At 46.7% G+C, this 11,546-nt stretch overlaps 1 protein-coding gene across 2 annotated transcripts in view; it reads right to left on the bottom strand.

Annotated features, from left to right (window-relative positions):
- Nucleotides 1-11,546, bottom strand: part of ARMH4 (armadillo like helical domain containing 4) — a 56,727-nt gene that overhangs the window by 37,658 nt on the left and 7,523 nt on the right. For both annotated transcript variants that reach the window (XM_088539145.1, XM_088539150.1), the window contains exons 3-4: nucleotides 9,683-9,895; nucleotides 8,289-8,504 (exon numbers count right to left, since the gene is read on the bottom strand). In XM_088539145.1, coding sequence (XP_088395271.1) covers nucleotides 8,289-8,504; nucleotides 9,683-9,895 — 429 coding nt within the window. The remainder of the gene's footprint in view (nucleotides 1-8,288; nucleotides 8,505-9,682; nucleotides 9,896-11,546) is intronic.

Consider the following 11,546-nt stretch of genomic DNA (forward strand, 5'->3'; position numbering starts at 1 on the left):
GGTGTGTAAATACAGATAGGATTAAGGAGAAGGCTTCTGGGGCCACCTTCTCTTGTCAGGAGAAGTCTCTGCCAACTGCTTTCTCCCAGTGCAAGCCCAGTGCTGCCAGTAAAAGCAGTACAAGGGCTGTGCTATCACAGCTGCTTGTGAGGAGAGGAAGGCTTCTCTAGGACCCATCTCTTCTATTATTAATCTGTTTCTTCCACATGATTTACTCAGTAATGTGACCATCTGACATTTCCAAAATGCTGCCAAGAGAGTAATTGCTTGTGACAGAACCCATCTTGGAAGGAGATGGCTGACTGGAGCTTCTCTGCTTTCCTATCTTGCCCAGACAGCTTTCTGGCAGCAAGCAGAATACCACACCATGCTGGGCAGACATACCCAGTTAGCAAAAGGAACAGAAAGTAGGTAAAATCACAGTAAGATTGCCTTAGTGAACAGGCCATGGAAAGGCTCCTGGGATGGGTATATGGAACCTGAAGTGCTTTGCCAAAGGACTTTGGCAGGAGCCAGACACACCTGGCTTTGCAGGAGGCATTCAGCACCCAGCCTCTCTACACAGCTGGGCAAAGGGAGCCTTGGGAAACCCTCATCAGCTGAATGGAGTTGAGAACAACTAGCTGGCTCTCATTAACACATCCCAGCAGATCATCCAGACTGAGACCATCCATCTGAAAAGCACCATCACTCTAAGCATGGCACTGCCTACCAATTTCAGGAGAAGTGGAAGTTCAAAGTCTGAAGTTTTCCCTTAGCAAAAGAGGAAAATTCTTGCTTTGGCTAGAACAAGAAAATACTCTTAACAGCAGGGGTGAGGTTTGTTTTTTCTCTTGAGCATCAGATGTCTTCAGTCCCTGCTTGCCAAGAAAAACCTCTGCAGAAATTATTCTCCAGCAGAGGGCTCTAAGGCATTAGCAAAACAGTAAAAACAGAAATTTGGATTCTGATCCTAACATCTTTCCCCCTGTATCCAAGGGGATACTTGCTTTTTCAGTCCTGGCTCATCTCTGACCACAGGGGACCAGACACTGAAGAGCTTTTCAAAGAGGCAAAAGATTCCAGTAGCAATTCAGGGGTCAATATTAAGCTCAGAAACACTCATTCCAGAGAGCTGCATTTCCAGCAGTGCTCACCCCAAATCACTTTCATACTGAGCCAGGCTAAAAAGACAGCATGAAGCAGCAGGTTCAGCAGTGGGGGTGGACAGTTTAGGACAGTCTAGCATGGACAGGCTTGATGATAGCAAATTAGCTGCCCAGTTTGCTGCAGAACAGCTCCTCTAACCCAAGGCCCACAGTTGGGGAACTGGTCAATACAAAATTGCCTTTTGTCACCTCTATTTATCACATTAGATTTGTGCAGATACTAGTGCCGTAATATAATCTGCAAGGTTCAGGCAGACAAAGGTAGATTAAGGCAGATACAAGCCCTACTTATGGAGACTTGGTGTTTTTAAATGTTTGAGAAGTATCTAATTTGGCCATACTTCCCAGGAAAGGATCAACTAGTAGCCCTGGAGGTGGGAAAAAAATCTTTACGTCTCACTCTCCTCATGAACACAGATCCATTGCAGACCGGGGCAGACCTCTTATTAGATACTCCAGGGTACCACAGTTAGCCTGGATCCCATTAGCAGGTAGGATGGGTACAAGCCAACCCAACCCTTTCCTAGCTAGAGCTCATTCTTCATCCTTGATCCCATTCTTATAGCCCTTACTGTCCTTTAGAGTACTGATGCTCCTGGTGTATTTTCACAGAGAGATCCATACTGGCCTGTCCTTGCTCCCAGATGGTCTGGGGAACCAGACCTGGTGGCCAGGAGAAAATGCACTGAGGCCGCCCTGCTATGTGAGAACATCTTTTTATTAAAAAATAAAAATACACACATACCCCACATCATCTTGGAAGAAGCAGAGGCAAGAAAGTTCATGCTCCAGAGCTCTAGGAAGCCCTCAAGCAGTTTGCAGCACCATTTGTCCTGCTTCTGACACTCAAAGCTCTTCACAGAAGCCCTATGAACAACACTATGTCCCACATACTGGGCAACTCCAGACACCAGCAGTTCAGAAATGCTCCTCACAGAACCTCCAGAAACAGCTACCACAGCGCTGCTTATCTGAACTCCTCCAGCTCCCCCGAGGGCTACAGGGATTAAAAAGTTTCCATTAAAAAACACCACTAACAGTCCAATTACCCTGCACCAGCAACTGCAGGAGTTCTGCTGTAAGCCAGAAAGTGAGCACAGAAGAGCTACAACATTAAAGCAGGGAACTTTCAGTTCATTAAGTGATATAATTTTTTGGGCAAATGACACCAGTTCAAGATGCAAGAATAGTGCAGCCAGAACAGCAGCTAGAGGACATCAGACTAAGAAGGAACATCTAACCTGCTGGAAAACAAGCAGAAATCAAAATCAAGTGCTTAGAGCAACATCAAGAAGCCTTGGAAAACTTCAAGAAGTTCTTCATGCAGAAGTGGAAAGAGAAGCAGAAGAGCAGAGCCGCTCACCTCTGCCTGCATTCCCACACCAGCAGGACAGGCCGCACGATGCTTTGAACAGCTCTTAGCGACTCCCACAGCAGTTGCTTCTAAAGAAGATCAGATACGATATTTGAGAGAAATCCTTAGAGTGCAGCCTGTTTGCTCAACACACTCAGCAACTTTAGAATTAAAGTGAACACAATTTCTTCAGAGCTGCTAGCACATCTGCTGCCAAGCGGGATGGCTGGAGCACATCCTGCCTCCCCTTGCAGGAAGGCACCAACAAGGTTGAGCCCAGCACACTGCTGTATGCAGTGATTTTCTGGCTCTCCTTTGCACTTGAAGAGAGTCCTCAAATCTTTAGGGGCTTCCACCCGCCTCAACTCACATGGATTGCAGGAAACAAAACGAGTTGCCACCAGATTTGGCAGCAGAGATGCTGTCTGCAGTCAAGCTCTACTCTGGAAAGAGACAAAGGGCTTTGTTTTTGATGCCGTGTTCAGCCATGCAGCTTTTCCAATTCCTTTTCTCTGGAAGTTGCCAGGGCAGGGACCTGCTACAAGACAAGAAAACCAGGGATGTACTAACATCTGCTATAAAAAAAAAAAAAAGAAAAGAAGTCAAGCTATATCAAAGGGGATGGCAGCTCCCCTTTTGCTTTATGCAGGGACAGCAGTAAGCAGAGCAGTAGCAAGTGTGGACCAAGATCATTTAATTCTGTGTGCTCTGCTTTAAATCCTCTGGCTCCTGCCAGTTTAGCTGACATCCAGAAAGCTGGTGAGGAATTATAGTATTGGACTGCTTAACCATGCTGGGCTAAGTATCCTTCTTGTTTACACCCCTGCAACCTCATTTAAGTTTTTAAAGGGGTTGTAGAGATTTAATGAGGCAGAGCTTAATCCATACAATCAGGATCCAAAACAGTCTTGCTCAGAGCCCTGATTTTCAGTTAAAAAGAAATGCTCTTTTCTTCAAAAAATAGGTTTTTTGTGCTGTGACACAGCTCAGGAGTGTGGAAAGGTTTAAAGGTTTTTTTTTTTTTTTAAAAAAAAAAAGGATCAAGTGCTTTTAAGCTCTGAAGTCTCTCTTTTAAAATGTAGACACAGCCTTATTACACTCAGATCAGATCCATGAACAAGAAGGCTGAAACCAGTGTAGCACAAGACTCAAGTGAGCAGGGAAGATCAGTTAAGCAGCAGTTTCCTTCCATGGGTGCTCTGGAAGGGGAAATGTGAGCACACAGGCCAGAGCGACATAAACTGTTGAAAGCCAGAGAAAAATCAGCATCACTAAAATATCATGAATACATTAGGGCTGGAAAATTGAAAGCCTTGGACCTGTGCTGTTCTTGAACAGCTTTTGAGAGTAGATAGAGCAAAACAGCTCTGAATGTGCAGCCAGGGTTCTGGGGGTGTCTTTGGAGAGACAAACGTTGTATTTGCTGATCCTGAGGACAGCTCCAGCTCTGTGCTTAGCTGACCACCTCCTCTCCACAGCCCACTGCAGGCAGCAGTGTGGGGACAGCCCTGGGCAGAGCACTGCAAGCATCAGTGTCATCCTATGCAGCAGCTGCAAGCCAAACAAGGCAGAACCCTGCAGTGATTCCTTACCCAGTTAGCAGCTGCTGGAGCTGCTCAGGGCTGTTTTGGCTGAATGTGTGCTATAGCACCCAGGGATGCACCTCTCCCACTGCCCAAGACCTCTTCTTGCATCTGAAATAGCTCACCTTGTTGCCATCAAGACAAAACACACCAGAGAGGAGACCCAACCCTGCTCCTTGCATTTCCCTAATGGTCTTCAACTTTGTTCAGGACTTTCACTGCTGGGAGAATGAAGGTAAAACTATCCTTAATCAGAAGTTGAGCTGCAAGTCAAGACTGAGTAATAATAGTTATATCCACACTTAATCAGGCTCACACTTTACAACACAGCCCTTAGCTATATTGTAGTTCCCTGATGTTCCTTTCCTAGCTCCTCTGCCCCAAAGAGGAAGCTTTAACCAGCTGCATGTTGGAGACAGCCTGATTACTCAGGAACACAAAAACCCTGCAACAGCTACATGGCTCTCAGATCACCTGCTGCAGCAGCTTGGTCTAAACTGCCCATTTTCAGAGACATTGCCTGTTCAGACACCATTTGGCAGGCAAAGCACCTTCCACTCCCACAAAGCCAAAAGCATCTTCCACATCCAGCAACCTGCTTGAAAGCTGGAGCTACCTAAGCAGCTTCCTCAGCGCCAGGTACAAGAAAAAAGGGACAGGACCTTCACACTGCAGAGATATTAACAGATGAGAAGACTCTTCTGAAGTTGTCTTCAGTCTTCTTTCCTCAAGGCACTGCTGTAAGGGATTCTGTAATGGGCTCAAAAGTTAGGAGGCCACTAATCATTTTTTCCCCCACTCATCCCCCATCACTTTAACAAACTATTCTGGGCAGCCCACATCAGCCTAGCTAAATAGCTTACACTGCAGCCTACCACATCAGTGCATCAGAAACATTCCTATGGAAGAGGAGAAAGAACCAGAGCTTGTTCTTGTATGTTCTTGTCACCATCCCAAAATGGAAGTTTAACTCCCAATTTAGTGCCAAAGGGGACAAGTTAGGGTTTACCTAGCTGCAGTAAATACACAATATGGAGCTTTTACTGATGAGCTAGAGGCAGCAAGCACAGCAAACAAGGTTCCAACAGCTGAAGAGTTTTCATAACTGATGGGTTGAAAGAGGAGGACACCACCAAGCTGCTGTTACTGCTGCATCCAGCCAGGCTGGAAGGGCAACCAGCACTGGCCTCTATTGGGCATCAAAGAGGCAAGATTTAGCACTGCATGATGAAGGCAGAGATATCTTCCTTTTCTCCATCCTAGGCAATTCCATGATCACCACTTCCAACTTCCAGCTGTATAAATTGGGTCAACTGCTCAGGTTGAACTGGTTTTTGGCCCAAGCTGTGATGTTCAGGACCAGGCATCACTACCAGCAGCAGGGTAGTTCTGCCCTAACAGATGCACTTAGGGGGACCTTGAAAAGTCCCCAGAACATGCACTAATCCACCTTCTACTCACACAGGGCCCAGTCCTGGGGCTGCTGGGGATGAGAGGCAGAAAGGAACAATAGTGAGGAGAGACAGTAGCTCCCATACTGCCTGGCAGGGCACTGCAGGGATCTTGCAGAAGGGACACAGAGCACCATTTCATACAGTTATAACTATCCAATTCAGCTGTGTCCAAGGAGCACATACCTGCTCCTTGGAGCCATACCTGATGTTATGACAAAGGCACTTTTGCTCTAAAAGGAACATTACTCTTAACAGAGCCTTTTTAAAGAACACATTAAGAGACTTGCATGATGGTACCAAGTATACAAATTGAATTAGATGACTGCATATGTTTGGACACCCAGAAAGCTCAGAGAACATTGTTGTGTTAAACAGGTTTCCCAAAAACACCCAAATTCTGGATATGAACAGTAGGAGACTTGTCCTAGACAAGTGAGACTAGTCCTTTGCTGTGTCCTGTCCCCATATCCTTTAATCCCTTTATAGGATTTATAGTATTTCTCTGGCAAGGAAAGGCAAGCAGAAGCAGCCTCACTACACAGCCAGCACAGGAAGATACTCAGGCTACCAGCTAATCTCTCCAGAGTCCACTCAAAGATAAGCTTGTCTAGAGAGACTCAAAGCATCTCATGTTTGTGCAGTTTGATTTGTTTTTAAAAACAGTTTTGCATCCAAGGCAGGTGAATATACTGATGCAATTAGCCACAGGCAGCCTGGCACAGATGGTCCTCAAGAAGCAGAGCTAGCAGAACAGCAGGAGTTCCCATTTAATGATGAGCCAGGCCCTCCGTGAGGCAAGTCAGCAAGCCCCAAGCAAGGAGCAGGGCTGGCTGGGGCCACTCAGCTCCCTGCATTTCCCCCACTGGTCAGCAAGGAGGATTCGCCCTGTGCTGACTGCCATTAGGCAGAGGAAGATGTTAGAAAGCAGAGCTGCAGCTCAGAAGCTTTTGTGCTTAATTGGGGCAGCACTATCCCCAGGCAGAAAGCTTGTCCCCAGTGGTACTGCCCTGTTTTATAAGGCTTACATTGGTGGCACTGGCAATTCCCCACACTTCGGAAGTTTCTGGCTCCCCATTCCAGAAAGCCCAAGTTGATCCGAAGAGATTTGTCCCAAGAGCTGTTGCTAAAAAAACAAGAGCCAGTTGCCAAAAGCCACATGGCAACCCAGAGAGCACCACAACTCTTGTGTAAGAGGCACCTGCAGAATCATTCTAGAGCCAAGAGACCCACAGCTTTCCAGCTAAGCATCATCATGAAGGAAACCTGCTCCTTGCTACAGCCTCTGCCTGTCCTTTAAGGAGCTCAGGGACTATTCAGGACCAGAAGAGCCAGGCCTATGGTTACATAACAGAATTACATAGGAACTCAAACATAGTAGACTGAACAGAAGGACATGCCTCAAACCCCTGTGCAGAAAGCCTTAACTAGGGAGAAAGACCAATTCTCAGCTGAAATAAAAATCCCTCTTATCTTCCACTACAGACAACCAGGCATCTAAAGGAGATCCCAAAGGGCTCAGAAGCAGCTCAGCCTCCTGTGCCATCCCTGCTTAACAAGAAGGATATGAGACCACTTCCCTCCTATGTGCTCCCCACCACCAGCACCACATCCTTGCACTGCTAGAAGATGTGTTAGGACAAGGTATGTGCTGAACTTGTGGCCCAGAGAGCTGACAGCAGGTTTAAGTGCACAGGAAGCCACCAGGAGCTGCACCACCTCACACAGAGCTCCCAGTTTCTGCTGACCTCTAAACTTCACAGGATTTGGGAGTTATTGCTTCACACAGAGAAAAGCTGCTGATTAGCTGTTGTCTAGGGCACCCCACCTCCAATCAAGAGGAAAAATACCATCTGGCATGCCACCCCTGGAGGGCTGCCAACCTTTGCAGTAAAATACTAAGGGAAGAGAAGGTCAAGATAAAGGAAGATGAGCAAAACAGGCAGAAAGATTAATCCCTGACAAGAGGAAACAGCCCAGGCACTAAAGTACAAAAATCATGGCTGGACAGGCAAGCATGAAAATGCTTAAGTAAGAACAAGATGCAGGAGTGAAGCAGTTCTCTGCAGGAGAGTTATGAGTGAGCTGAAGAGGTGCTGAATCAGAGCTGCAGGCTAACTCCAGAGGAGCATCTACTTCTACACCTCTCCTGACAGAGGTTTACTTAGGCAGAAGTGACATCGCTGAGTATGAACTATCTGGAGATTGGTGGTGCAGGAACAGAGACTAAGAGAGCAAAATGGGCAAAAGCAAGAGCAGCTTAACAGGAAAAGGGAATCCTTGGTGTGAGGCAAGGCCAGAGGAGCCAGCACTGGAGAGCAGCTTCACAGGCAGCACTGAGTTGGAAGAGCATCTCCAAGGGGACCCCCACCTGCTCCCAGCATTGTCACCTAGAGTGACAATAGGACAGCACTTGTGCTGGCAAGGTGTTGAGCCAGCTGCACTGAGACACCCACCTCATGCAGAGCATCCCTTTGCATTTGCCTGGGGAGAGTTGTTCATCAGTAGTGACAAGGGCTCTCTGGGTGTCTCCCACAACACCCATGTGATTAAGCATCTCGAGGACACTTTTCACTGCTAACTCCCTGTACCCCTGGAAGGGGACAGATCATCCAACATCTTTATTAATCACAGTATATATAACCACATGCACATAACTGTGCCAAACAGACCATTTGGTGAGGTCGCACTGCTAAGAAGTGTGCCACTCCACATCAAGGTGCCTGCCTTTTAGCCTTGGGATAACTGGTACCTTCTGACTCCAGCCGGTCCAGCCCGTAGGTCACAGCCGTACTGATCTTCCTCACGGAGGGAAGAGCAGTCCTCCTCACAGAGGCCATTGATGCTGGTGTCACCAGTACCACAGGTCTGCTGGGTGGCTCCTCTGTCTGTCCAGGCTGGGTAGCAGAGGAATCACCAGGAGGTAGAACAGTCTTTTCACTGGTGTCTGGGACCACATCTGTGAAATCTAGGGAAGACGGAAAGCAGCAGCTTGGCAAAGCAATATTAAAACCACCATTAAAAAACTCAACTCCTTAATTAAAGCTCAACTTTGAAAGAAGCTATTAAACTCCTGCATCTTCCATGAGGTGCGACTGCTGTAATAAAAGCTTTCCTTCCAGGACAGCCAGCACAGGAGGTCCCCCTTAATGAGCAGACAGTCAACCTTTGACTTCCCGTGCTTTGAGGGCTGCTAGTCACCACCCCACAGCAAGATCAGAGCACGGAGACGCTGATCAAGTTCTGAACCAAGTGACAGATCCCTTTATTGCAAAAATAAAAGTTAACTGAATTTGTAATTAAATCCCAGAAGCAGATTAATTAGTGGAAACTATTGGAAAAGTCTTGGCTCCCCTGCAGAGCAACCTAACTCCAAGAGAACTGATGCAAACTGAAGTCTTTTTCCTTTGATCCCCTGCAATATGCAACTTACCAGGAAAGCTCCCCAGCAGCAGTTTCATTGCAGTGGTACCTGCTATAGAAACACACTGGCACTCAGAGCCTTGGGCTAAGACAACTCTCACTAAGCTCCTATTAAAGGGGCAGTCTCCAGCATGCAGCTGCCAAGGTGACATCAAGGCAGGAAGCTGTGACTAGCTGCTTCAAGTGCTTCCATGAGCTACATCCTTGCTAAGAGTGGCTGAAGGAGCAAGAGAGCCAAGAACCCACCACTATTCAAGTGAGGTGGATATCTATGCAGGCTTCCAAGCTCAAGGGCTTTATAGATTCCAATACAAATCATATTTAGTGGTCCCACACTCTATCCCAAAGCAGCTTTTTGTTCCTTTGGATGAAGCACTAGCTGTCTATAACTACTATGGCTCCAGAAGTCACAGAACAACTCTTCTTCTTGATAAATAAGCTTTCAGCCACAGACACCAGAGTTAAGGCAAGATTTTGGTGAGATCCCCCCAATGCTCTGGGGTTAAAAAAATGCTCTGCTGGCACATTTCAACATGGTGAATGCAGCTTTATAGGCAGAAAGCATTGCCGAAGCTAGGGCCAGCCTTCAAAAGGTCAGAAAAATGCAAGTTAATATATAGATGCTGGAAGACTTCAATACAGAAGCACCAATTTTAGTTTTGGATGCACCATCACATCTTCCACGACAACCAGGTCTGCAAAGAGCTTGAAGCCAAATCCTACCTTCAACATCTAAAGTTTCTCCTGTGGAAGCAGCATCAGTTGCTGACAACATCTGGGTGGGACTGGAAACAGCTGGCATCTGGGTATCCCTCCTACTTTCCTCCCAAGGAAGACTTTCCACTCCAGTTCCCTGGGTAGCACCAGGTGCCAAGGTCACAACTGATGGGGCAGCATCAGTGTCCTGGGGAGCTGTTGTCATCTCCTGGGTGACACCTACAGCAAGAACATGTGTCAGCACCAACTCACAGTTCATCAGGCAGTAGCGGAACAGACATTTGAACACATGATTATGCCACACATTAGCATTGCCAGAGCACAAGTACTGGATCTAACCAAGTGCTGTTGGAAGAAAACAGCACAAAAAATATCACACCACATAACAGGAAGGATCCTGCTGCTTTTGTTTTATAGTTGCTCCTTGAGCAGCAGAGGACTCGCTAGTGAGCAGTGACACAGGATCAGAGCACTGCAGCCCTGCTGTGTGGAGCTACATGCAGGGCAATAAGGGATGCCAGGATCAGGCTCTTAGTGATCAGCTCTTGGAGCTCAGCAAGAAGGATTTCTCAGCATTTCATAGGATTTGTTTTCACGCAAATCAATGCTAGCTGTTATTTTACCAACATTAGGGAAGAGAAGGGGAACCTGCTGACAAGTCAAGTGGTTATAAATTAATCCATAAATTAGTCTAAATTCAGCACCAGCACGCAATTAGTTTTCCTTTTGTTTTAGAAAAGGAGGGATCTTAAGGATGTAGGGAAGGGAAAATGGTCCTTTTCTCCAACACTGCATCCTGAAGTGGAGATTGGATAACTCCAGCAATTAGGACAATTAAGTCCTAACCATACCTAGTGCTTTGAGTCAGCCTAGGAACAAGCCACTGCCTAATACTGATCCCAAAAGACTTTGCTATTTTCTCTTGCCCCTACTTTAGACAAGATGGGAATAGTCAGCAAGCTAAAGGTGACATCTAGGCAGGTAAGCAAGGTGTGGGCTAAGACTGAGCCTGCCGAGGGCTAGGAGTAGAGTTTCATCCTACTGGTCCCCGCACTTGGAGCAGAGTCAGAGCCTGTCACAGTTGTGCTCTGCAGGGAGCAGAGCTCAGGAACTACTTTACTGTCTTCTCTGTAGCAAGGCTCTGGACAGGCCTTTTTCCATGATTCTCTAAGGATGAAGAGAGGAGATCAAGATCCAAGTCTCACCAAGGCTAATGGGACAGCTTGCCTGGATTTAACCAGCACTTCCAGCTAGCCTTTATCTTTACATCTGCTGCACGGACTGCAAGTGCCTGAAGCTAGCAGTCAATCCCATACACTAACTAATCCAGCCCTCAAAGGAGGATTTGTCCTTCCTTGTGTAACACTGCAGTTCAAGCTGGTTTAAGAACTCCACCTTTGACTTCTTGCACTCACTGCATCACAAGGACAACTGGACTTGTATTACAAGCACTTGAAATCAAGTACTCAGTTGATCAGAGACTATACTCCCTTCCTAGACAGGAGATCAGAGGGCTTTTCACAGCAGATCCATACCTGTGGGATCAAGATGTGATGCCCATACAATGGTTAACAGCTATGAGCACCAAACCTGATGTCTTTGCTTCAGTAGTATAGGACACAGTTTAAGCTAACTTGATTGACTTCAGTGTTAAAAGAGGATTGAGTCTCTGCTGATGGAGTTTCAGTACATTCTTCATCCCCAGACTCAGCACTGCCCTTCCAGTCTCAGCACTGCTATTTGTTACTAAAATATTTTCTTCCAGTTTGATGAGGAAGAGCACAGACAAGTATTCACATAATTTAGAAGTCAAGAATCTGCCTGCAGGAGCACAGCTGCCTATAGAAGTGCTGAACACTGGGCTGTAGTG

Source organism: Tinamus guttatus, unplaced genomic scaffold, assembly GCF_059628265.1.
Source record: "Tinamus guttatus ecotype Peru unplaced genomic scaffold, ASM5962826v1 Tinamus_guttatus_pri_ptg000048l, whole genome shotgun sequence".
In the NCBI taxonomy this organism is placed as follows: domain Eukaryota; kingdom Metazoa; phylum Chordata; class Aves; order Tinamiformes; family Tinamidae; genus Tinamus; species Tinamus guttatus.